A 25,526-nucleotide genomic window follows, 5' to 3' on the forward strand; every position below is an offset into this window, starting at 1 on the left:
ATTTCTTTTTCACTAGATATTTTCGTACCATTGTTCAGAACAAAGTCCATAAATGGAACGCAGCATGCAAACGGTGTGTGTGGTAAATTGCTCTTTGAAACTGTTTTAGTCGAAAAAGTAATAGCTTTCATTTATGCAGCTGTTTGGAAACAAGTCAAACAAGAGACTAGTAACTTGTGGAGCGAGTTGCCACTTAACTGTATTTGTTACACGTTCCTTTTAAACTAGATATCTAGAATCAATACCACAAACTTTTATCGTACCTGTTAAAAATCAACGAACAGTAAGTAAAAGTGTGTATAAAATCTACTATCAATATTAAATTCACCTGCGGGAGACCGATTTATTTAGACAAAACTAGACGACATTCTGGTAACACTGACGTAATGACATTTCAATTCAGATGTCGGACACGTTGTGAAACTGTAGAATGATTTGCTTATCCATGATTCATCTTAACGAATTTCTTACGCGATCCCTTTAATTTCTACAATAGACTCAGATGTCACTACATGCTACAGACCTTTGAAACATTTTAGACATTGTATATCTCAGATAAATATACATATAGCAATAAGTCGTTCTTTCAATACTGAATTAATATGTTTGGGTGTTGAGATAAGACCCCTAGCAGGGACTTGTGGAACTGCGTGATATTTTCGTTTACTTATTAAGACGCTATTTCGTTTCCTATTCTTCCTATTCCACTAGTATTTTTGCTAGAAAAACATACAAGCATCACCATACTTAAATTTCATTCATAAATAAAATTCAGCGGTTGTCATTAACTAAAAAAAACGATAGAATTGAACCATTTTGGTAATTTTAAGCTACTGTTACCAAAAAGTGAAAATTAGCCACAAATTCAATTATATTTACGAAACGTAGCTTTACTACCGCATCTCCAAAGTAAGCAGGATAGTAACGTAAAATGGAAATCTAGGCTTACAGCTGGACTCCAAGCTAAAATTTATTAAACACATTTTATTACTTTGCTGTACAGGGTGTGTTGCCATCGCGGCCCTACGATATATCATAGAAAGAACGTTTACCACAAACAATAAAATCTAAAACGCATTTTAACATATGCTTGCTCGGAATGGAGTAACATCAATAATACTTTTTTTTTATAATATGTTAGTTATTCAATATAAAGCTAAAAAATAATATATAATATAGCATTTTGTAATAATCTTTAAAAAAAATCATTCTAGGCAATAAATACTGTCATATTTATACCAGAAAATAATATTAAAATATTTCGCGTGATTTCCACTAATTTTATGTTTCAGAGAATACAATAAAACAATTAAATACCGAAGCACACATTGCTTTTGAGGCATAAGAACAAATTTCATTATTTCATGATCTTTGCCTATCTATAATTAAATTAACACTTTATCTATTATTTATTATTTATTTAAATTGTAAAAGATTTTAAATTGTAGCTACAACGTTATTCATTTTAATGTAACAAATAATACAACAGTAAGCATGTATTATACATAATAGCATGTTTGTAAAATTAATTATTATATTGAAATTAACATTTTATAAAAAAAAATATTTGATTCACCCTCGCATATAAATAATTCGTTTACTCGAACTTATATTGTAATTATATTATATTCATATATTTGCCGAAGAGACATACATGCATCACAATACTGAACTTTCATTGGTTTTCATCTCTTCACTGTTCAAAAACGAAAAATAGAGCGCTGCCTCATATGGTGCATGTTGTAAGTGCGGTGATCATTTTAAGCTACTACGGATTTCCTGTGTTGAATACCTGCCACTTTTCTACTATATATGTATATAAAAGCACTAGGACAATGCAACAGTTTTATAATATTTTTAGCATTTTTTAATTTTGTAATCAGATGTGATATTTTAATCTTAAATAATTGTTATCAGCAAAAATCTTATAAAAAGTCGATTATCCATATTTTTAATGCTGTTCTTAGGTGAAGTCATTTACATATTTTTTTTAAATATGTATTTTAACAGTGCATGATATTATTATTTCCGCTCTCTTTAAGTTATATTGACCTCTATTAAAATTTAAAGCAGACATGATACGAGCGACCTTATCATTTTAAAACAACAGGAAAAATCGGCTTTTATTTATCAATCAGTAAAATACGATGGTAAGATTATATTTACTTAGAAAATCTTGATTATTATTTTTTTGCCAACACAATGAACGAATATGTTCCTCAAATACTCATTTTACATAATAATACTATAATAATAAAGACTAACACCAAAACTCTAAGTAATTAGATTAGCTCTAAATAATAATATTTACATTCATTTTCAAAAATAAAATTACGATAATAAATCTATATTCAAGATTTTGTTTTTTTTTAAAAAACAATGTCTTAAATGAAAAATAAAATGTACAAGCGTTACTATGTGCAAAGGCATTACGAAAAAAATACGCGTTTATTATCCTAAAAATAGTAATAATTATTAACGTCATGCCTTGTTTACACGTCATATAACATTTTGTTAAAGAAATCAACTCATATTATTTAAATTTAACTCGAGTTTGATTCAACGTTCTGTAGACGCGTATCAATTATTTTAATAGAAATCCTGTTATGGTTAGAACACCCGGCTGCAACTAGTTAGCTAATGAAAATAATAAGATGACTAAATTTACTTGAAATAAAATTAATATTTTATCTATTGTTTCAAAATTTACATGAATAATGAAAACGTTAAACAATTATAGTTCAATGACCAATTTCTTAAGAATTTTACTTGTGTATAATTCAATGTGATTGGGACATTTGTTTTAAATACACTTATTTAACTTGCTACATAATTAAAATAATTTACACAAAATTTATAATACGTTCTGTATTAAAGTGTTGCGCAAAACTCATCGATTAACACAAACGAAACCTGAACAATCGGGTTTGAGCCAGCAATTTATTTTTCTTGTCCGTTTGTTATATCAATTTACCAACATTCATTCCATTGTTTCAACAATGCTAGGACATCATCTACGATGATTGATTATATTATTGAATTCGCGCTGGAATGTGCCGTAGAAGACCTTGCAAACGCAAAAGAGAAAAACTGATTACTTAAAATACTTATACAAACAATTATGCAATATCGCATATGTCTAAAAGTATACGGCCTAAATATAATTTAGATTAAGCAAACACGTATAAGTAATTTTCATATATACATTAAGGCTGATCATCAATTCCTGGGACAAAAACTGAGCAGTACAGGTAATCGGGGAGGACCTAACGGATAATTTGGTCAGTTAATAATCTCGTTTGAACTGATGAACCCCAAAATAGTATCAAATTTCATCCAATATTAATTATTTCATAACGGGTAGTTTTTTTATTGGCAAGAATCAGGGTTGTGAATATGATGATTTGTTTAAAAACTCCATTCGTTATGAGCGATCTTAATATATAGACCAGCGATGTAAGTCAGAGACTGAAAAAACTGAATTTGAATCCCATATGATCAGTAGTGTTTATTCTATTCATATCGTGAATGGGTAATTATTAAATAATTATATTTTTGATCGATCATCCCTGTTTAGGTGATTCTAGTTTTTCGAAATCTCGAAGATGAAAATTTAAAAAAAATCGAGTTTGATCAGGCATGAATCTATTGATTGTAAGCTGTAATAACAATTAATAATATCTACTTAATCTAAATCAGTGATATCTTATATAATACTTACTTAGTAGTTGTTGATTGTGTATTGTACCGTTTTGTATTGTAACCCATTGTACTGCTGGCAAACGCCTGTTAGTTACAACGTTAGATTTACATAAAAAATAATTGAATAAATTGAAAATGTATTTTAAATTCCAAAATAAAAATCAAAAATTGCTGTCGGATTATTTCTTTAGAAAAACAATAAGAATTAAACATGCATCAAGACCATTATAAGACATTTATATGCTATAGAAACCAATGATAGCACTTGAATATTTTAAACCTCGCCCCCCCCCCCCCTACTAATTAAATACTTTAAAAAAATATTATTTTATGTACGATATGTAAAAGGATGAGTCAAGTTTCCCAGCGCTAAAAAAATGCACAGATACCTTTAGATAAAAAAATCACCTGAGTGAGCAATCATCGCCTGCTACACCTCTTCGTCGGAACTGAGCCGCTTTCATCGCATCGCCTCTTTGGGCGGTTGAAATCACTGAGGTTAAGATCCGGCAATAATACATATTACCTTTTGTCCATCGTACACTTGCCGTAGAAACAGATATGCATCACCATTCTGAACTTTTGATGAATTTACATAATTTAATTTAACCCACACTCGTAAATCACATAATCACTACACAATTTTTTTGTAGATTCCTAATATTCAATATTATGCTTTTTCTAATATGTTGATATTTTTATTAAGGTAAATACCGAAGATAAAATGGTATTTTAATTCGAGTTTTTTGTATGTAAATTCTACTTTTTTACTTTCATATATACATATATGAAAATGTAATACAATTGTCTGATATTTTTCACTTTAGATTGCCTAAATTATTGTTGCTTTGTTATCGATTATATGTTTAAAAGTTCGTTGGTCTATTTTGCCTAATTGCTAAAGCGGCCCTGTTAAACATATCAGGTCCAAGTCCTATACTTTTAGATGTACCCGTATGTACATACTATTTGAAAACACATAATAATAACTTTAGTTTCTAAACGATTTCAAGATCGTATCTTTATACACGCAAGTACCAGGCACAATTGTATCACAATAATTTTCGATCACCATAAAATATTTCATGCCATTTAGTGTATTACGTCAATATTTTATCGATTTTAGGCAAATATTACAGAACAAGCTGTTATCAATGTCAATTCATGAAAAGCATTCTCAAATGTCAACCGACAAGGTCGGAGATAATTAAGAGATCAACAAACTTCTGAGGGTCTCTGCATCGGTAAATAAACTTAACGATGATCGGTTCTGCCTAGCTTCTGTAAGGTTGCCAAGATTGTTTGTTATCTACTTGTTTCTCGCGACATGCCTAATTATTGTCGAGATTATTTTTATATTCATGTCAATCTATGAAGCGAACGATGATCACTATGCCCGTAAAATATGAAGAATTCGATAGAATTAAGAGCGTCGTTGAAATTTCTCCGCGCTCGATGGAATGCTAGGAATTTATTTATTTTAATGTATGCTATAAAAGCGTTTCGTAGTAAATTCAATGAGCCATAAATATGTTTTAACTAAAAAATATATTTTAGACACTAGAATAATTTTCAGTGAATTATTTTTAATTTTAACAAACAGGAAATTAGATTGTTATATTACTGGTATACATATTTGAAATTCCATCGAATAAGTTATCTACCGTAGCGGAGAAGCGCACTAGTATGAAGAATATTCGGCATTTTTTATTCGATTTACAACACTGCTGTTTACGCTATGATCCGCGTAACGTGGAACATTATTAATGCCTCAATTATGGCAACGTTTGTTCAACTCCTAATCGAAATAAGTTTCATGAAATATTATGCTTTTGCTATGTTAGACATAAAAGCGTAATGAATTTAAAACGGTAAAAATCGACGCGACGAAGAAAGGAGTCACTGGTGATTTCATTTAAGAAATCGAGAAAGGCGTTGAAAATAGGAGAAGTGAGACATTATAATAAAAAAAATCATTCATACGTCCCAAAAAAGACATAAAGGGGAGGTATAGAAGTATTATAAATCAATACAAATATAAAACACACTTTTTTTCTAAATATCCCTTGTAGTTGGCCATATGCATCATCATTGCTATACATTTACCGTTGTAATGTGAAAGACGTTAACCCAAAGCGTATAATATTATTTTATTAATTGTAAAATTACAAGCACTGGATATCTACCCAACTAATATTAGTATCAATAAAAATACTATACTAAAATGTAAATAATTCAGACTCTATTCCCCACTGCATAAATGACAAACTAGTAAATTACGATGGTGCAGGAAAATAAAGCCACCTATCATACATACTATATGACGGCAACCTAGGAAGAAAAATCTATATCATATTACGTAATCCATTACGCGACGTTTTACTTTGCTACTTTCAATGCAATAAAGTGTTTAAAAGTTACCTGCGTGAAATGGCTGCAGGACAGATTAGGGTTATAAAAAGTTCATTTTTTCAATTTTTTTCAATCCATTTTGACATAATCAAGCGCTGCTTACGTACAAAGTTATAGTTATCATTGAAATAATCTGATAAGACTTAGTGGATAACTTAGTGTTTAAGGCCAACGATAATAAGCACACGTTGCACTTTCACTCTTAAAAAAACGCCATAATGACAAAATGGAATCGCTCGTGATGCACACGGCGGCCAAGAATAGAAGTCGACGTCCGCAGCATCAAACGACGACAAACATCCGAGGATTCGCGATGTGAAAATAGCCCTGTGGGGTCTCGTGATGTGCAAAAGCGTCCAAATCATCTTGGCTCAGTCGCATTCGAAGACTGATATAGTCAGCTGTGATCTGCAATGACGAAATGATGCGAAAAATGCACACGAATCCATAAAAAAGTATTTACTCAAAATAATAAAGTGTAACCGCAGGATTTGTGACGTAGATAGTCATGCTTTATATGGAATACCTAAAAATGTTGTCTGACTGTTTTGAATACCACCAAAAATATTTTTTTATATATTTTATAATAAACTGATAATTAATATATTTACCAATAAGATAAATAATGGTTTTGCCGATATGAAAGAGTAGTAGTTTTGCACCATAAATTATTTAATACTTATATTTATGCGCATAATAAATATGTTCTAATTTGTTTTTTATCACCGATATGTGTTACGTCGACAGAAATGGAACGTAGCGTAATTTAGGTCAGACGTTAACATCTTTGGAACGCAACATTAAAAATTACTCAAATAAATTTGAAGTAAGATTATTTAATTTGATATCATTATTCTTAATTTAATAATAATATATTAAATTTATTTAAATAAAGGGGAGCGTTTTGACAGCTTTGTCTATGGCGCACGAAAGTGAGTTTTATGGCCAATCGCTTGTCTATGGTGAATCCGGCGTTGGGACTGTGTCTTCCGTTTCAATTGTTTAGCGACATTTTTTTATTCAATTCTACACAATGGAACTGATTCCTAAAGATTTGAAAGGTTTGAGAGCTTGCCTCGTTTGCTCTCTAATCAAAGTATATCACAAAACATGTATTATTTCAATACAAACCACATTATTTGATATCCATATTTTTCTTTTCAAGTCAATCGATCAGTTCGAAAGAGACGGCTGTAACAATTGCGAAGAATTCCTCAGAATGAAGAACAACAAGGACAACGTGTATGACTGCACTAGCAATAATTTTGACGGGTAATTTATATCTTCTGATTATTTTACTAATGTTCATGCTTTTAAATGATAGTTCAAATATGTAACATTACAGAATGATTTCCGTAATGAGTCCTGAAGATAGTTGGGTGTGTAAATGGCAAAGAATAAGTAAGAAATACATATATATTTTAATAATTGTTTTTGTGGATTCTTGATGCAGTAATTAAATTTTGTATATTATAGATCGGTTTCATAAAGGAGTATACGCAATATCCGTATCAGGACGTCTTCCCAGTGGAGTTGTAAGAGATATGAAAAGTCGGGGAATTGTGTACAAACCGCGAGATATGAGTCAACGATGATTTTCATATGTTTTGTAATAAGTCTATGTGTATTTTTTTAATAATAATTCCGTGTTAATGAATAAGTAAAAACTCGCACCTTGTATTTAATAATTAAAAAATATAAATCTTTTTATACAACTTGTTCTTACTTTACTTATGTCCACTTATTGAATCAGTCGTTTATAAACATTTCCTTAATCATTTTACAGCAAGTGTATTTATTATACTAGTTGAAGTCGTAATATAGTATTTTTGTCTTTAACTAGTAAATTTTAAAACTACACCCAATAAACCTGTTTAAAAGCCTTCCTAAATTTTTTCTAAGCCTGCCCAAAGACCTTCCACCACTCCCACTATACAGCACCGGGTGATTTCATCCAGCACGTGTGTAGCTACTGTATTTTATCTCGTTTTATTTGTAACTAAGGCAGTTTTAAATCAAAATATTGCCCGTTTAATTAAAATTTTGAATAATAAATCTAATATTGAAAACTGGGTTACAAAGTTTAAAAAATCACCCTTCGAATTAAACAAATTTATTCAAAAACAAAACGATTTTTCAAACCCAGTTTTTAAAAACAAAGAGCCCGAGTAGGTGTAACAGATAATTGGCTAAGTGAAACGATTTTACTCCAGTAATACTTAATATATTAATTTTATGTACTCTTGCATCTCCAACATCTTGCAATAATAATTATAAGCTGTTTTTCATAAAAAAAAATGATTATTTTATTTGATTGCATAAACCATATCTCTTACCAATGCTCGTTTACTTCGGTGTGCAAATCTATTTATTCTATATTTTATCAGCATTTCTTTGGTGGTATCTAAGAGTTCTTCAATTAGGTTGTTTCAAATCAAGTAACCGATTTTAATAATCTATATTATCTTTTCACTCCAATTCGAGTAATCGAGTATTCGATACTCGTCTATTTTTCAATCAAGTAATTTTCAAAATACTCGATTATCGAGTATTTTGAAAATTACTTGATTGATACTCGAAATTCGAAAATTTTGAAATATCTCAGAAACAACAATAACTTTATTAACGTCTTGCTTTTATTTGGCGTTTATGCCCGAAGTCCCGAGTTAGAGCGGTTACTATCAGGTAATAACTTTTTCGCATAGTTTCGGTCGTCGGCTATGCTAGTGGGTACGACGGAGAAATTTATTTTGTGTTTTGTGTCCGACAGTCCTTACTTAATTTATGGCAACGAACAATATGAAATAACGAAAATTTTTTTTTAGGTTTTATGACTATGCAGTTGTAGCGTAAAGTGTTGTAAATTGTTTATACCGATCCCTCAGCTAAAAATATAAACCAAAACAATTGTGTATTTTAAAGGCATTTAAAGTAAAGTCAGTTCTTTGCGAACCGTTTAGCTCTAGAGTGAAAGGGATTCACCCAAATAAATCTTCGAAGGATATAGATTTAACTTCTTCGCAAGAATCAAAAGGAGTAGAAGATTGTATATTGTTAGAAAAAAAATCTATTCAAGAAGAATTACAAAATGCTATTTTGTCAATAGTCGAAGGAAATAAGGGAAAAGCAAAGAAGAGCAGGTAAGAAGAGAACATAAAAAGAGAGTTCAAAAAATTTGATATCTATAAAAAGCGAACAGATAATTTAGAGGCCTTATTCAACGCGTTGATGACAATAAGACCAACATCAACAGCAAAGAAAAGGGTTTTTTCCACAACGGGAATAATAAAAACAAAAATTCGCAGTAATATTAAATTCGAGACATTTAATGCACTATTGGTTTTAAAAAATATGTTCTTAAAGTTAAAATAAATGTAAAAATTAACATAACTCTTTTATTTATTTATTTATATGTGCACGTATTTGAATAATAGCTATTTTGGTACATTTGGTAAATACTCGAGTATTTTAAAATTTTAATATTCAATACTCGAGTAGTTGCTGGTTCGAGTAATTGGAGACTACTCCAATGCGCTAGCAATGAAAATGTTCCACATTTTAAAAAATATTTGTTTTGTGTAATACAATTGATTGTTAAATCTTTTATTTGGATGAAGTCTAATGTTTAAAATGTGAAAAGTTAATGGAATATCAGAAATGAAGTAGGTTGAAAATCTCAATTTTTAAAAAGTTTTAAATTAAAACTTCTGAAAGATGACTATTTAACTATCTCATAAATTATACTCGATTAACATCTACATATATGTATGTATGTACATTTAAAATTGAATGCACGCCTGCATACTATACTATTCATACAATTGTACATATTTTTATGGACCCAAACAAAATTTTGCAGTTTCTCTACTCCACATTAAAGGCTTTCATATAAAATAAAAAAAATCAATCACAAGAAAATATACAAAAGAAAAAATATATAGCAATGATTATTGTTTTAGTTCGATACGTACTATGTATTGTATTTACTACTCGATACTTGTTAATGAAATTAAAGTATTATACTCGATTTTCTGAAAATTTAATTAGCGTTTACACGATGGAAACATTGACTCAATTAATGTCATGGATGTATTTTAATATAAAAAATTATTTATAAAATAAAAAACTTTTTTATTTTCAATTAATACAGAAATTTTAATAGATTACATATATCTTAATTTTATATCAATCAAAAAGAATTAGCCGTTAGTTTGAGAAGAGCCTGCTCCGCAGATTGCCGGCACAGTTTTGGGGGTAGTCTCGTCAGTCTCGTTTATCCTTCGGAAAGCCTGCACATCCAACATCGCGCATAAGCACTGCACAATATTTGCCGAGAGCAAAACGTCGACCTTCTCTTCTAAATGCCTCTTGGGGTCTTGTTTACCGACGTTCTTGATCGCTAATTGCTCAGGCGTCATTTTCTCTTCGTCCTCGAGCGCTTTGTTATAGTTCTTAGCGAACTCTAACATGTCGGCTATACTCGACTGATTCAAACAACTGTGCTCTTTGTAATCGGATAAAGTGAGACCGTCCATCCAAGATTTTTTGTGCAGGTTCAGCAACATTTTCTGCTCGAGTTCATTTTTGCGATAATTTATACTAATGGAATAATAGTGACGATTGAGGCCGTGGATGAGCGCTTGAACGGATGGTTTTTGAAGATGGCCTAAATTGGACGTCGTTTGCCTGGGCTCTTGACCGAGCACCATCATGTTTGGATTTATTAGACGGAAAGCATCGATGACGACTTTGCCCTTGACGGACTGTATAGGATCTACTACCACAGCCACGGCTCTTTCGGAAAGCGCTTCGAAAGATTGTTGCGTGTTAATATCGACGCCGGACAACCAACACCCGAATCCAGGATGAGAGTGATACCTGAAATGAGAAACATAAAATTTGAATTATAATGGTTTAAACTAAGAATCAACAGCACAATCGATTTCATCTAAAAATGTTTCAGTTTGAGCCGAAAAATGGAAATATGCTTTTTACAATGTTTATAACTTTAATACAAGAAGTCAATAGAAAAAATGTAAGTCGATAATTTTTCTACTCAGTTGAAAACACAGCCACATCAGCTAATGCCTTGGCCTTGTCTTATAAGGTTTATCTACAGACCTTTTGCAACGCCAATTGAAAACTGATCATCTCCGTCAAGAAAACTTGTCAAGGTTTATGTATGCATATTTAGTATTTCAAACAGTAAGAAGCTTTTAAAATATCTTCCTTACATTAAGGTACTTGTAAATATACTTTATACGCTGATCCTTTATTGTTGTCTACGAGTACTAATAAAAATCAATAGTACGACTGTGTACAAAAATCTTTTTGTCCCACTTGTTTCTTCACTTTCATTAGTTTATTACATTGTCAGAAAAAATATTTTTGAAAATACGGGCGCTTAATCTCTCTTTTTTTGTAACCGCTTCTGGATGCCTCCTAAATTTTTATACCAAGGGCCAAAGCACCACTCCTCAATTTATTCCAATAAAATATATAGCCCTTCTTCGAATTTTTAAAAAGACGATCATAATTTGATTCACCAGCTCTGAGTTTAAGTCGAGTCCACCTCGGCGACTTGAGACGACCGATTGATATCTGCACCTGGTCTATGACATTTCACTCGACTATTTAATTTAATATTGCACAATCGTTGTAACCATAAAATATATAAATGAGTGATTTTAAATAATATAACTCACCATCCTACCACCATCTCAGGCCTTCCGGTCTGCTTGAGCATATCCAACATCTTGGCTTGAAAAACTGGATCTACAGCTTCTACTGAAACGCCCGTACCAGTCTGAGGCATAGCGAATACGTCCACAACTCTCACAGTATAATCATCCACAAATTCACCTATTCAAAATAACAAAATCATTAATTTCTATAAAATAAAAATAAGATCTGACCAACTAACCCAACATAAGTCCCATGACTTCCATGGGAACGCCGGCGCGTCCGTGTTTTAACATTTTTAACAACGCCAACGACGATATGTACACCTGCTCGGCGGTATCGACGACCGGTGCATCGGAAGGAGGCGGTGCCTGCGTCAATCCAGGCATTCCACCACCCAATCTTAATAAACGATCCATTTTCTACAACATAAAAATACATTAGATTGAAAACTGCTTCATACCATGACACGTTCAAAATTGAGATCGTATACTTTTCACGTCATTAACTAAATTTTATCAATTTTTCGATATTTTCAATGCATATAATAACAGTTTAAATAGGTTGTATGTGATGTTTTAAAGAAAGCTTGGTGGTACGTCATCCATTTGTTCCAAAATGGAGTTCATGTCGAAATGTAATGAACATTATTATTATGATTTTTTCAAATGCTTGTAATTGCTTACGTAGATTGATTGCAACGTAAAATAGTCATATCAAGGGATTAATAAGTTACCTAGTATATGAAATGCCGGGTATATATTCAACCTGCAACTCACGATGTGAAGGCAAGCTGAACGGTGTTACCAGTGCATAAAAATACTACCGTAAATTTGTCTTGTATAAATGGTATTTTTTTTATTTTTTATTTTCTTGTTCTACTCATTTAACAAGAAACATTACTAAGGAAAACTTTTTTCGTTTTCCTTAAATATTTTAATGAATATTTTTTTATATATAATGTTAGCAACAGCGCAGATAATTAGAAAAAATAAATCCTTGGCTAAATTTTAAGCAAATAATTTGCGTTATTAATTAAAAGCTGTTTCTATTGACCTTGTAGTAGCTCTTAACCAAATTTGAATATTAAAGATAAAGTTCTACTCGATTGTCCGAACGTTTTTATCAAATGAAAAATCGGATTTTATTCCTAAAAAACCTGTCGTTGAGAGAAAATAAATTCAGCAAAATCTGAAACTAATCAAAATAATAATAACTCTAATAGTTTTTTCTACCTGCAATGTAGTAAAACAATACTAGTTCTGTAGCAACCTTTTTGGATTGCCATTCTGCCTCCGAATATCAAAATATCTATAAGTCAGCGAACATCGTACGTAAAAAAATGTAGTGATCTTTTTGCGGCAAACTGCAAACGTTTAGTGATAATATGAGCGGTGACTGGTGAACCTCGTAGTTAAAGGTGTAATAATTTATAAATTATGTTACATGATAATATATGCGAGTGAACAGTGGACGAGGCAATACCGGCTAATAATAATATAATAATAAAATAGCAATAAAATAAATAAAAAAAAAAACAAATAATATATAGTAACCAGTATTATATTTTTACTGTGGCAACATAATTAATTTTGACATTTATAACGTAGAATTCCTTGCGCATATTATTATGATACTTTTTATAGATTTAAATAAGTAGTAGAAAAAGGAATGGAGTTAAAAGAACCCCATTCAAAGAGCGGTAACGCCTTGAATTCTCAGCCGGCTTTTCCGATATTTATCGAATCCGAAATTGGCATTTCTATCGACAATTGGGTGCCAATAGTATGCACTGGAATATTTCAATCCAGAAGCGTCGTTGTAACGTCTCCGGCCGAAATATCCGCCCTATATTGCATGGGAAACTTCGGTAAAGGTTCCAATTCGAGGTCTACTCCGTACATAGTTAGAAACCATCCTAAAGTACCGCCGTTTATGAGGAAGCGTCAATTCGAACAAAGGGATAAATGGTCAAAGGGCGATAAATCGTCACAAGACACAAAAGCGATTCTGGAATTACATTTAATATTCGCACAGTTGACTGAAAGTAACATCATTCATAAAGCTGATTCTGATACAATACGTCAGAAAACAGACGTGGTAGATATTTTATCGAGCGACGAAGACGAACAACTTGTATCGATCGATTCTATTAGTAATAAAACGAAATCGGGCAATCAACAAGAAATCAACGCGATGGATTTAGAATTTCCTAGCAAGTCTGTCGTCGTTTTGTCAGACAGCGATGCTGAAAAAGATGACTATTTCAAAGATCTAAAACCGAAATTGTGCATCGACTCGTCGGAATTATACGAAAACTTGCTATTGACTTTGGAAGAAGCATATTTTTTGGCTTACGGACTCGGGTGTCTCCAGATCGTCGATGAAAATAAAAAAATATTATCATTAGAAGCTTCGTGGTCGGCCTTTTGTGATGTTAATGCTAATTTTCCAATTCGATATGGAGTATATCATTATTTTCGATGTAAAGGATGGATCGTGAAGCCTGGAATTAAATTTGGAGGCGATTATAGTTAGTTTATATTTATCTCTTATATCCGTGTAGTTTGTATTAATATTTTATCATTTTATATTACAGTATTATATAAGAAAGGACAGTCATTTTATCATGCGAGCTACATTGTGATTATACGAGTGATTAATGCAAATGATGATTTTAACTGGCTCACAATTCAAAATCAAATTCGCTTATCTGCAACAGCAGCTAAGGTGTGTAGTTTTTATTTTATAAATTAATTAAAATTTCATAAAATATTTCGTTTCAGGAAATTTTGCTCGCCCAAGTCATATTACCTGAATCGACTGCTATTGATGATTTAAAAAAGAGTTGCGAATCGGTAAAAAGCATCAAAATAAGCGAAACTCTCTTAAGGCGATGGACAGCAGGACAAAAACAAAAAGAAGATGATAACTAATATACTTTATTAACAAGTTTATAATTTAAAATATACATTTTATAAAGTATGTGCTACTTTTTGTGTTTAGATATTCCTGTTCTTCTATATTCGCTCCTTTCCACTAAATAGGCTTCGGTGACTACTGCTCTAAATGCATCATCGTAAAACCATTTTCCCATGCAGTCTTTCATTGTGCTGTTTTCTTTCCTACACTTTACGACCATCATTAAGTCGTGCTCGTTGCAACATTTTGTAAATTCGCGCACTTCTTCTACGCACTTTTCGACTCTGATTATTTCTCGCATTCGCTTCGGTATAACTACTCCTGTTTCAACTTTGCGTAGTGTTCTATCGTTTGGATCACCTGTTAAATAAATCAAAGTATTCAAATATTTTATTATGCAATTTTAATCGTCGATAAAAAAAAATATTTAGGTTATAATATAATTTTAGCTAAGAATTACTATCGAATACAAATTTATTTTAACTCGGTTCTTTTTCTATGCGGTAGATACGTTCCACAGAAAAACGCATAAAAAAAATCACACAAAAAAATACTTGGCACGTATAAAAATAAAGGATACATTCCATAATTTTTTAAAACCGCATATAACTAAATCAATGAGTTACAATATACCGAGAATCGCATAAAAAAAGTTCATTAAATTTCAGAAAAATAATTAGTCTTTCCATATTCCTTCTAAAATATTTATTTATATTTTTATAAAAACCTTAACAATAACTTTTTCACATTTTTTTTCTTAGAATTAGCATCGCTATACAACAGTAATTTTCTAAAACCGCATAAAACTAAACCAACGAGTTATAATTACCGAAAATCGCACAGAAAAGTTCATTAAATTTCAGAAAAATATAATCGTATTGTAACATATTCTTTCTAAAGTTCGGTATAATTTGCGAACTGGTTCGAAATCACTTTCATCAGTTAAAGAGATAGTCAGCGCATCAGATCTTTGTCCTGAAGATAATGATTTTTCACAAATAAAATTAGCCTCAACTACACATTTTGATTTTTTCCCTTTGACAATATAATCAGTAATTAAACTTTGCGATGGCTTTGCTAATTGTTTGTACAATTCCTGATATCCAGAAATGCCATTCTGAAGCTCGTGTTGAAACTTGAATGCTCGTTCAGAATTATCATCTTTTTCAATGAAATGGTTTGCCAATTTACTAGAAAGCAGAACACCTTCTCGAAATACACTTGAGGTGAGGGTGACTGATGTTCCATTTTCTTCCGATTCATTTTCGTTTTCTTGTTCTTCAACGGTATCAAGAAATATACCAATGATATCATTGACATTCATGACATTATCCTCAAGTACTAATTCGTCTACATCGTTTTCGGTATACGTTACAAAACTTTTCCCACCAATTTCATGTGCTAAAGAAATTATTTCAATTTAAACTGTCGACGTTAAGTTGGTTTCATTTCTTACCTTTTTAACATGTCAAATAGGTCTAAAATAGTTATTTAAGAAAATAAGGTTTCTTGAAATAAAGGCCGCATAAAAAGAGAACCGAGTGTACCTAAATTCTTCGGTCCACCGCCCAAGTGCTGCGGTAACAATGTGCGTTCTCCCGGCATTCTACTGTTTCTGACAGCTGACGTCTATTTTTATACATCATTATTTGGCCCAAACAGTCACCCCGATTATTAAAAATTAAATTACTTATTTTTAATTATTTCGCTACGTAATTATCAAATTTATACTTAAAATACTATAATTTGTTGGGGTTAGATTAACTATTTTTAATATGGATTTTATCTATATACATTTAATATTTAATATTGTTTTTATCTGTCATTTTGCTACCCTTTATTTTATAATGATTGCCACATTTACTAACTAGTAATTTGTCGTAAGAGTTGTAAATTTTATTAGTTTTTCAATTAATTACCAAATAACGAGTTAACAATTATGTTTAATTTTATACCCCAGAAGATAATTCATCATTTTTATATACCAATTGGTACGTCATTTCTTTCGCAATATTAGGATTAAAAAATTTAAATTTTTAATATATATATGCAAAAAAAATTGCAATGTTGCAAATATCAACATTCGGTTCTTATAGCCACACCTTTTGCAGAATTCGCAATTTTTAACGCTCCATCTAGCACACGAACGGAGACACAGCTAAAAACGTAAGTGATTTTTTTCGCAAAATTACGATTAAAAACTTTTATTTTTCTTAGGTTAAGTCAAAATTTAAACGAGTTAAAAGTTAAAAATTTATAAATTTATATTTTTTTTCGATAGTACTTTAACCAGGCTTCCATATGCAAAAAAATTGCAATGTTGCAAAAATCACCATTTGGTTTTTATGGCCACACCTTTAAACATTTATAGTTAATAATATTTTATAGCGTTATTTTTCAGCTGTTTTTTTCTGCGAACGCCAAATTTTGCTATATTTAAACGGAAATTGCAAAATTTTTAAATCAGGTTTTGTTGCCAATTGTTCAATCTTGCAGAATTCGCAATTTTTAATGCTTTATCTAGCACACGAACGGAGACACAGCTAAAAACGTAATTCTATGATTCACCGCTCATTTCATGCGATGGATCTTACCTAAAATTCTACATAAAATAAAATGAATCACAATTAATTGCTAAAAAATTTAGCTAAATGAAGATTACCTAATTTTGTGCATATAACGAAATGTAAATTTTATCATGGTTCTTAAATACTTTTTACTTATTGTATCCATCGAGTTTATCACCTACGTATATGGGATAGGGAAAATATATATTTTATATTTTTGTTACAATATTATTTGAATAGTCTCTTGTGGGATTTAAATGAAAATTTACCTACGCCACTTATTTTAATAAAATATTATGTATGTAAAAATTATTTTAATTATGAGGGAGGGAGAATTTTTAAGTTGTTGAAGGGCGATATTTAAAGCAACTTTATAAAATTGTTTATAATTAATAAAATATATGTTACTGATTTTTGAAATTGAAAGATATGTAAAAAAAAGTTGGTAGTAACGTAACGTTTTGCCATATGGCAGCACCGCTCGTCGTATTGACGATTTTGCATCTCTTTCTAACTAAGCGGACAAAAGCGAGACGTCATATAGTACAGAGTACCAACATAAGCGAAGGAGTCACAAGACCTGTCAGCTGAGCTCTGGGCTGACGGCTAATATCGTTCCCGAGTTTAAACAAATTGTTCAGCCATGGCTGCCATCGATCCGCACGTCACCGATATGATACCGGCTCTGCAAGACGAGAAAATCGGTACGTCTCAATATTTTGACGTATCTAACGATAATTTGTCTCAATCACACCCATTAGAATCATTTATACAATAATTAAGTCGAAATACAAATATATAAGAAGTAATCTGAAACATTTTCTACTAAACAGATATGATTGCTGCAACTAGTGTGTTGCAACAGCGAGCATCCGATATCCGTCAGCAGAAAGTCAACTGGCAATCATATTTACAGTGTGTACTTTTTTTAACAATTAATGCACGTACTTAGTTTTTTTTTAAATCTGTTTCAAACTATTTACAGATCTTTGATGATCACTAAAGAAGATTATAACTTTGTGGTTGCATTCGACAATGCCGAAGGCAAAAGCAAAGAGGCCTTACTTCACGAGCATCGCACACAATGCGCACAGACGTTCTTAAACCTCTTGGGTCACGTCAGCAAAGACCAAACCATCCAGTACATCCTCATCATGATCGATGATATGCTCCAGGTATTTTAAAATATATACTTTTGTTATCTATTTATTTTGTAAATATTTGCAGCTGTACATTAAAAATCATATAATATTATATAATACAAGAAAAAAAATATTTTATAGCATACTAGATTAATTTCTATACCTCTTGGAATCTTCTAGAAATCCTAAAACAAATATAAATCGATAGAACTAGAATTTCAGAGAATTTTTTAATAAACTAACAAGGTCTAAATAATTTTAATTCAAGTTAATATTTTTTACATTTACTATTTGATGTTTTAGGAGGATAAGTCGCGCGTGGAGATATTCAGAGAGCACGCCATCCGCAAGAAGGATAATCTATGGGGTCCTTTCTTGAACCTGCTGAACCGGCAAGACGGTTTCATAACAAACATGACGTCGCGCATCATCGCCAAGATTGCCTGTTGGTCTCACGAGTTGATGGAAAAGAGTGATCTCACCTTCTATCTGACTTGGCTCAAAGATCAACTAAAGCTGAATGTAACGTTTATTTTTTATATTTATTTTAAATGAAGTACTTGCTAGCTGATCGATAATTTTTTTTAATTATACGATACAATTTCCTATATTTTTGATGCATGAGGGATATTCGAAAATTAAAGATATGAAGGCAAGAAAATATTTTTAAATCTAAATCCACGTCATAGAAATCTCACTCCTGTATTCTTGATAATAATAGGTAATCGCTATTCATCTCCCTTCACGAGGAGTCCAGAAAGATTGACTGCAACTATTTTATCTATCAAAGTGCACAGTTTTTGACAGCCTAATCTTTCAGTAATTATTTTATAAATTAAGTTGTATACGCTTCTTGGCGTTGTTAGGTTCATCGATTGGTAAACACTTCCCATTTATTTTTTTTTATGACTTCATCGTTGACAACAGATGGCATCGTGAATGTCAAATTCTCGATTTCGCATAGAATAACTCGTGTATCTTTACATTACGAATATCCCTTCTCAATATTAATTACTTAATTTATTTTTTTAATCATTTTGCATGAGTAGTATTTTTATTGTATATTTTAACGATTTTCAGTTATATATGTATCTATAAATATAAGATAAAAAATATTCAACCAAAAAACAAGTGATTGATGAAAACTAATTTAACATTTAACTTAATGATGTTTTAGTGTCATAGTTAAGGTAGTCGAATTTTATTTGGTTTGCTTTTGATTTATATTATATTTGCCATTTTTTGTGTAAATAAATAAAGAATTTATTTATTTATTTCTATAAATTCGCTCCTACATAAATTTGATTATAAAATATTACATGCACCATTGTTTTCAAAATCATTTGAGTTTTTTTAGAAACCTTATATTATATATACGTGTAATGGTAATAATCAAACCGTAACAAATATATTTTAACAACTAATTTCTTAACCCGCCGTTGGTCGCGCGAGTGTTGCATACGCCGTTGGTCGCGCCTGAGCGAATAGCCGCCTCAGTTTTTTCTGTTTTTAAGTTTAAATATTGAATATTTATTATTTTTTTTATTTTTGGTTTATTTTAGTGTTGTATATATAAAATAAATAAATTCTTTAAAACTTTTATTTATATAACGAAAGCAGAAAAATAAAATAATAAATATTTTAAAAGTAAAATATAATTTTTTTAGATATATGCCTAAAACTTTAAAAATAACATGAAAAAATATATATTATTTTTGATCTTGATTACTTGAATACCTAGTTATGTAATCTGGACATAATGCCGATGAATGTTCTTTGCATATTGGGTTATAGCACATGTGGCATTTGATGGTGATTTTGCGATTTTTTTCCTAGGGCAAAAATTACATTTTGGACGATTCTATTCACTTGGTTCTGGGTGATGAATTATCGTAGTGTCAGGTTTCTCTTCTAAATACTGCTATATTTTTATTTGCAAATTTTGCGATAAATTTGTTTAATTTTTTAAATTATCTAAAGAATAAAAAAAAAATTCAAAAAAGTTTTTTTATACTATGTATCAAAAGAGTTAAATAAAATATATTCATAAAATAAATTAAAAACATAATAATAATAACAAAAAAGTAAATAATAATAAAAAGAAACTACCAAAAAATAAAATTTCCAGCACGAATCTAACCCGCGTAAATAACGTTCTCTCTCGATCCTTGATATAACACAACTAATACGCAAAACCAAATGTATATCAAATTAGTAAACACGTGTTTGAGCCTGCAATATTGAAGAAAACATAATTCTTGAAAAGTAGAGGGACCCGCAAGTTAATATGTTTCATACAAAAAAAACGGCATCAAAAAAACCGATAGGGTGAGCGCTGCGCCGCCGTGCGACCAACGGCGGGTTAACATTATATTGATTTGTATTGTAAATTATGTATTTGTTTTAGAAATGAATGTGCATGCTTACACTTCTTTCATTTAATGCTTATTGCTTATGTGAAGATAAAATACATAGTTATAATTTCTAGTTCATATCCAAATAGATCAAATTTGACTACTAGTTTTACAGTAGAATCATTTTGAATAGTTAAATATAAAGTCTGTACTATGATTTGACTGTATAATATTTTAAGAATTTAACCTTGTCTCTTAAAACATAATATTAATTTAAAACTAACATTGTTGCACTAATTATGTGTACGACTGTAATAACGGTGCGTCTGGGATCTCTAATATGTTAGAAACGCTTCAACCGCCGGTCTCGAGTTTTCTCCACACGCGCAAATGTGACTAAAATCGATTGGCTTATTGTCGTAACAAATCTGTCGTTGCCTCTCTCGTTCTCGATTCCGTTTTTAATGGAATGATCATGTTCTAAGGCGGACGAAGTGGCCGCAAACTTAACGCAGGCGGCGGCCAATCGTCAATTGAGCTCCGAAAAGGGGATAAAAACGATTCACGAAACGTACAAAGAGGTGACATCTGCAGTCGACGAGCTTAAAGACTATTGCGGTGTCGATATCTCGGTAATCACATGTTTCATTTTGTAGAATAGCCCAATTGGAAATAGCGACAATAGTGGATAATAATATCATAATCCATTCAGTTAATCTGATGCTGTTCAACGAACTTAATGTATTAAGGACGACGTGTTTTTACATATTGAATGGCATATTCGCACGAGCATTCGAGCATGAGCACGTGTGTTCAAGCATGACTTAGATAATACATTAATAAATATAATATTTTAATTGTGGGAGGAATTAAAATCAAAATCAATACGACTGTATTTCAATTGTCATAAATCATAATAATGGACATATGCGTTTTTACCTTTCAATATGCAATTTAATATAATTATGATACAAACTAATTTATTGACTTATATAAGTGCTATAATTATTTATATATGTATATTATATAAAAATCTTTAATACGCAGCTATGCAACAGTAGTATTACAACAAAACTAATTTTTCAGAACAACGAATATATTCAATCTGTCGCTCGTTGTCTTCAAATGATGTTGCGTATTGACGCATACAGATTTGCCTTCGTGTCCGTCGACGGTATTTCTACGTTACTCTCGATTTTGTCTTCCCGAGTAAACTTCCAGGTATTTACGCATAAATAATATATTTCTTAATATTATTTAAATTTAATGTTTATTTTTTAATAGGTACAGTATCAATTGGTGTTCTGCTTGTGGGTCCTCACGTTCAATCCCCTGCTAGCGGAAAAGATGAACAAGTTCAACGTGATTCCGATCTTGGCCGACATACTGAGCGATTCGGTCAAGGAGAAAGTTACAAGAATTGTGCTCGCCGTTTTCAGGAACTTGATTGAAAAACCAGAAGATAACCAAGTGAGTTAAAACATCTCTTTTATCAATATTGGTAAAGATTTATCAACCAATGTTGTATAGTATTATTATATATTCTTAAACTCTTTCTAGGTCGCCAAAGAACATTGCATTGCAATGGTTCAATGCAAAGTATTGAAACAACTGTCAATACTCGAACAGAAGAAATCAGACGACGAAGATATCATGGGCGACGTTGAATACCTCAATGAAAAATTGCAAGCTTCCGTTCAAGACTTAAGCTCTTTCGACGAGTACTCCACGGAAATCAGGAGTGGAAGGTTATCGACGGTTTCTTATTATGTAAGTTTTCTTCTTCATAGTATTCAAATTTTTTTGTCGTACTAGATTGGAATGGTCACCGGTGCACAAATCCGCTAAATTCTGGCGTGAAAACGCTGGGCGTTTGAACGAGAAGAACTACGAACTTCTTCGCATTTTGATTCATCTATTAGAAGCTTCGCGCGATCCTCTCGTCTTATCTGTGGCTTCGTACGACATCGGCGAATACGTCAGGCATTATCCACGTGGAAAACAGTAAATTTTATTAATATTAATTTGGGTTTGGCTTAATTGAGATATTAAAAGACATATCCTTGTAACTTTTCCTTCAGCGTTATTGAGCAATTGGGTGGTAAACAATTAGTAATGCAACACCTCAGTCATGAAGATCCGAACGTTCGCTATGAAGCTTTGCTAGCTGTACAAAAACTGATGGTTCACAATTGGTGCGTGTATTTAATCATTAATACGTTACTTACTCGTTACTTTATATTTTATTAATAATATATTATTATTAGGGAGTACCTTGGCAAGCAGTTAGAGAAGGAACAGACCGGAAACGGAGCATCTGGAAAGGGATCGGGCGGAACCGTAGGCACTAAAGCTTAGTGAACCTCTAATTTAAAAAAATATGTTTTGAAATGTTCGTCTCTGCTGTTTGCGGTATAAGAGTTGTTGTTGTACGTTATATTGAAATTTAAAATAAAGAATAAGTATCTCTTTGTGTAAATAACCAAAATGTTGCTTATTAATATTGCTGATTGCTGAAATTTAAAATTATATATTTTTTCTTAGTTGCTCTCGTTTTATCTGAATAATGTATGTACATAAATTTGTTCATATAAAATTGTACATTCCATGTTGAACATTTTAATTTGACTGTTGAAGAATATTTGTATTTCACCTATCGGTAGCCGTTTGTGCGTTTGGAAACCTGTTAATTTGTACATAAGTATGAAAAAAAGTATTATGTATTTCACACGCTGCGTGTAATTTATATCATATGTAGATTAGAATTATTGTTATCATAATGTTGACAAATTCATATGTAAAAAGAGATATTGAAAGAGTTTGTAGAAAGATAATTTTATTTAAATAAAGTTTTAGTTTAAAAATGTACTATTACACTTTTATTCATTTTATTCATATGTAACACATACTTACGTATAAAAACGTTTAATCAAAAAATCATCGAATTGCCAATCCTTGTCTCCAGTTAGGAATTTTCCTAAAAACATATTTGATTGAAGCGTGCAACATTTACATTGAAAATATATTGAGCAATGACTCACAATTTAGGAATGCTATCGATCCCGTTCACAGACAATACATTATCTGCATAAGAATCATTTTTTGCAATTCGGTATCTCCATTGCTTAGTAAAAGTGGCGTAGTTTCCTTTGTTGTATTCAAATTTATGTTTATTATCAACTTTCAGGTTGATTTGTAAGCTCGTAAGTGATTTTGTAAATCTTCTGTTTTTATATTCCGTTACAGTCTTCAATCGGTTATTTGTAATGACTTGATCGCGACTTCTACTCAAAAATATTTTAATTAAAAACAAGTATGAGTATTAAAAATTATTAATTAAAACATTATTAACCTAAATTCTTTTACTTTCTTATTGGCTGCAACACTTTTAATTTTATTCTCGAGAAAAGACTCTTGAGTTTTCTTAATCCAGTTCTTTTCATCCTCGTTTTTCTTCATTTCTAACCATTGGGTGACTATATCCTTTTCTTTTTTTCTATTATTTACTTTTTTTATTTCAATCTCGTTTCTTTTTATTATGCTATCAGCCTGTTTTAGACAATACAAGTTTAGTTTATGAAGTGAATAAACATAGTTTTAAGATATTGAAACTAAAAATATACTAATACATTTAAAATTTATGTTGTCTACATATATTGTGTCTCAGAACAGAACTTACTCAGAGGGATATATGGAAGATACGCATACCTTTTCTTCAATAGTAGTCTTCTTATCGCTTTCTTTCTTAGTCTGCCATCTTTGTAATTCATCCCTGATACTCGCATAATTCAAAACACTGTCAAACTTCTTATTTGGTTCATCAATATGCCTTAAATAATTATCGCATTCTTTCCCATCTTTCCATTTGTGAATGGCTTCCGATTGCTTAATTTTCAGCACATCATACTTTGACTTCCACATTACATGTGATAAAATATCTTCGACCGTCTTATCTGAAACGATAACAAAATAAAATCCAGTACCTTATTATTTATTTTGTTGAAATTGTTTACCTGGAACTATTCGTTGAAATTCTTTCAAAAATTCCTGTTCATTTTCATTGAACTCCTTCTCATCGGCGGCAATGTTAAAATTATTCATTCCGTATCTGTACCAATACTTTTTAAATATTCTATGCTCTTCTTCTCCCCAACCGCCAGTGTGTCCTCCGTTACGGAATAAGTATTCTTGAAAGTTTTCAACGTCCTTTAATATAGATAAACCGTAATATACTAATAAAGCGTCTAATATAATATATCCATACAAATGATGAAGAGATTTATAACTATAAATGATCACTCTTTATAAATTATATTACCCGATTTGAACTGAAAATGTTCTTCACACTTTTCATCTTTTGATTCATATTCATGTTAGATTTAAAATTTTTATAAAAAGTTGCAGTATCCAGTTTATTACATAAACTTTCAGAAAACTTCACCTATTTATATTTATTGATAATTACTATTTTTATATTATATGTATTTTTTTATATTCAAGTGATTACCTCTTCTTCTAGTAACGATTGTTGATCCATAAAATAAAATATTTGTTCTCTCAATTGACTTTTTAAATCTTCTATTTGGCTACAAACATCTTTCACGTGGCGCTCATAACACATTAGATCTAAAATATGTATATTAAATTTTATAAATATTCAAGTGGCCTAATATAACCTAACGTTATTCAATATTATTCTTTTATGTGACAAAGAAATATATTATTTCCAGGTAATTAGTACAGTA

General features: G+C 31.0%; 6 protein-coding genes across 9 annotated transcripts; 3 read left to right on the forward strand and 3 right to left on the reverse strand.

Moving 5' to 3' along the window:
• The first annotated feature begins 7,052 nt into the window (after positions 1-7,052).
• Positions 7,053-7,829, forward strand: spt4 (Transcription elongation factor subunit spt4). Of its 2 annotated transcripts, none has more exons than XR_015809517.1 (4): positions 7,053-7,210; positions 7,280-7,386; positions 7,439-7,515; positions 7,591-7,829. XR_015809517.1 is itself a non-coding variant. In XM_088185642.1 (4 exons), exons 1-4 carry the CDS (start codon positions 7,148-7,150, stop codon positions 7,707-7,709), a joined length of 345 nt encoding a protein of 114 aa, XP_088041768.1. In that variant the 5' UTR covers positions 7,053-7,147; the 3' UTR covers positions 7,710-7,829. The 2 variants fall into 2 exon arrangements, 1 of the variants encoding a protein (XP_088041768.1); XM_088185642.1 differs by having other exon boundaries at positions 7,460-7,515.
• A 2,395-nt stretch (positions 7,830-10,224) lies between these two features.
• Rpn11 (regulatory particle non-ATPase 11) lies at positions 10,225-12,632 on the reverse strand. Its single transcript, XM_088185780.1, has 4 exons — positions 12,533-12,632; positions 12,038-12,218; positions 11,820-11,976; positions 10,225-10,992 (listed from the first exon to the last, which is right to left on the reverse strand). Exons 2-4 carry the CDS (start codon positions 12,213-12,215, stop codon positions 10,314-10,316), a joined length of 1,014 nt encoding a protein of 337 aa, XP_088041906.1. The 5' UTR covers positions 12,216-12,218; positions 12,533-12,632; the 3' UTR covers positions 10,225-10,313.
• Positions 12,633-13,346: 714 nt separating this feature from the next.
• Positions 13,347-14,788, forward strand: Tsen2 (tRNA splicing endonuclease subunit 2). Of its 2 annotated transcripts, none has more exons than XM_088186055.1 (3): positions 13,347-14,329; positions 14,396-14,526; positions 14,583-14,788. In XM_088186055.1, the coding sequence occupies exons 1-3, from the start codon at positions 13,468-13,470 to the stop codon at positions 14,730-14,732; spliced, it is 1,143 nt and encodes a 380-aa protein (XP_088042181.1). In that variant the 5' UTR covers positions 13,347-13,467; the 3' UTR covers positions 14,733-14,788. The 2 variants fall into 2 exon arrangements, with proteins under 2 accessions (XP_088042181.1, XP_088042182.1); XM_088186056.1 differs by having other exon boundaries at positions 13,368-14,320.
• Positions 14,723-16,378, reverse strand: LOC148235107 (COX assembly mitochondrial protein homolog). Its single transcript, XM_088186057.1, has 2 exons — positions 16,266-16,378; positions 14,723-15,078 (listed from the first exon to the last, which is right to left on the reverse strand). The coding sequence occupies exons 1-2, from the start codon at positions 16,321-16,323 to the stop codon at positions 14,786-14,788; spliced, it is 351 nt and encodes a 116-aa protein (XP_088042183.1). The 5' UTR covers positions 16,324-16,378; the 3' UTR covers positions 14,723-14,785.
• Positions 16,379-17,832: 1,454 nt separating this feature from the next.
• On the forward strand, positions 17,833-23,649 carry VhaSFD (V-type proton ATPase subunit VhaSFD). Of its 2 annotated transcripts, XM_088186437.1 has the most exons (11): positions 17,833-17,989; positions 18,119-18,200; positions 18,271-18,460; positions 18,731-18,949; positions 21,267-21,413; positions 21,868-22,002; positions 22,066-22,251; positions 22,342-22,529; positions 22,597-22,785; positions 22,863-22,976; positions 23,049-23,649. In XM_088186437.1, exons 1-11 carry the CDS (start codon positions 17,929-17,931, stop codon positions 23,137-23,139), a joined length of 1,602 nt encoding a protein of 533 aa, XP_088042563.1. In that variant the 5' UTR covers positions 17,833-17,928; the 3' UTR covers positions 23,140-23,649. The 2 variants fall into 2 exon arrangements, with proteins under 2 accessions (XP_088042563.1, XP_088042564.1); XM_088186438.1 differs by lacking the exon at positions 21,267-21,413.
• A 728-nt stretch (positions 23,650-24,377) lies between these two features.
• On the reverse strand, positions 24,378-24,918 carry LOC148235109 (uncharacterized). Its single transcript, XM_088186440.1, has 2 exons — positions 24,795-24,918; positions 24,378-24,734 (listed from the first exon to the last, which is right to left on the reverse strand). The coding sequence occupies exons 1-2, from the start codon at positions 24,880-24,882 to the stop codon at positions 24,457-24,459; spliced, it is 366 nt and encodes a 121-aa protein (XP_088042566.1). The 5' UTR covers positions 24,883-24,918; the 3' UTR covers positions 24,378-24,456.
• Between the last annotated feature and the right edge of the window lie 608 nt (positions 24,919-25,526).

This window comes from Plectrocnemia conspersa, unplaced genomic scaffold, assembly GCF_051122295.1.
Source record: "Plectrocnemia conspersa isolate PC_06_02 unplaced genomic scaffold, ASM5112229v1 ptg000005l, whole genome shotgun sequence".
Classification (NCBI taxonomy): Eukaryota; Metazoa; Arthropoda; class Insecta; order Trichoptera; family Polycentropodidae; genus Plectrocnemia; species Plectrocnemia conspersa.

Excerpts from the sequence above, each read along its gene's own strand:
- Rpn11 (XM_088185780.1), bottom strand. The coding sequence starts at position 12,215 with ATGGATCGTTTATTAAGATTGGGTGGTGGAATGCCTGGATTGACGCAG. Across the intron at positions 11,977-12,037 it reads AGTCATGGGACTTATGTTGG|GTGAATTTGTGGATGATTAT; the intron begins GTTAGTTGGTCA and ends TATTTTGAATAG. Across the intron at positions 10,993-11,819 it reads CCTGAGATGGTGGTAGGATG|GTATCACTCTCATCCTGGAT; the intron begins GTGAGTTATATT and ends TTCTCATTTCAG.
- LOC148235109 (XM_088186440.1), bottom strand. The coding sequence starts at position 24,882 with ATGAATAATTTTAACATTGCCGCCGATGAGAAGGAGTTCAATGAAAAT. Across the intron at positions 24,735-24,794 it reads ATTTCAACGAATAGTTCCAG|ATAAGACGGTCGAAGATATT; the intron begins GTAAACAATTTC and ends TTATCGTTTCAG.
- Tsen2 (XM_088186055.1), top strand. The coding sequence starts at position 13,468 with ATGGAGTTAAAAGAACCCCATTCAAAGAGCGGTAACGCCTTGAATTCT. Across the intron at positions 14,330-14,395 it reads TAAATTTGGAGGCGATTATA|TATTATATAAGAAAGGACAG; the intron begins GTTAGTTTATAT and ends TTTATATTACAG. Across the intron at positions 14,527-14,582 it reads TATCTGCAACAGCAGCTAAG|GAAATTTTGCTCGCCCAAGT; the intron begins GTGTGTAGTTTT and ends ATTTCGTTTCAG.
- LOC148235107 (XM_088186057.1), bottom strand. The coding sequence starts at position 16,323 with ATGCCGGGAGAACGCACATTGTTACCGCAGCACTTGGGCGGTGGACCG. Across the intron at positions 15,079-16,265 it reads CGGTGGACCGAAGAATTTAG|GTGATCCAAACGATAGAACA; the intron begins GTACACTCGGTT and ends TTTATTTAACAG.
- VhaSFD (XM_088186437.1), top strand. The coding sequence starts at position 17,929 with ATGGCTGCCATCGATCCGCACGTCACCGATATGATACCGGCTCTGCAA. Across the intron at positions 18,461-18,730 it reads TGATCGATGATATGCTCCAG|GAGGATAAGTCGCGCGTGGA; the intron begins GTATTTTAAAAT and ends TTGATGTTTTAG. Across the intron at positions 22,252-22,341 it reads AAAAACCAGAAGATAACCAA|GTCGCCAAAGAACATTGCAT; the intron begins GTGAGTTAAAAC and ends AACTCTTTCTAG.
- spt4 (XM_088185642.1), top strand. The coding sequence starts at position 7,148 with ATGGAACTGATTCCTAAAGATTTGAAAGGTTTGAGAGCTTGCCTCGTT. Across the intron at positions 7,211-7,279 it reads TCGTTTGCTCTCTAATCAAA|TCAATCGATCAGTTCGAAAG; the intron begins GTATATCACAAA and ends TTTCTTTTCAAG. Across the intron at positions 7,516-7,590 it reads GTGTAAATGGCAAAGAATAA|ATCGGTTTCATAAAGGAGTA; the intron begins GTAAGAAATACA and ends TGTATATTATAG.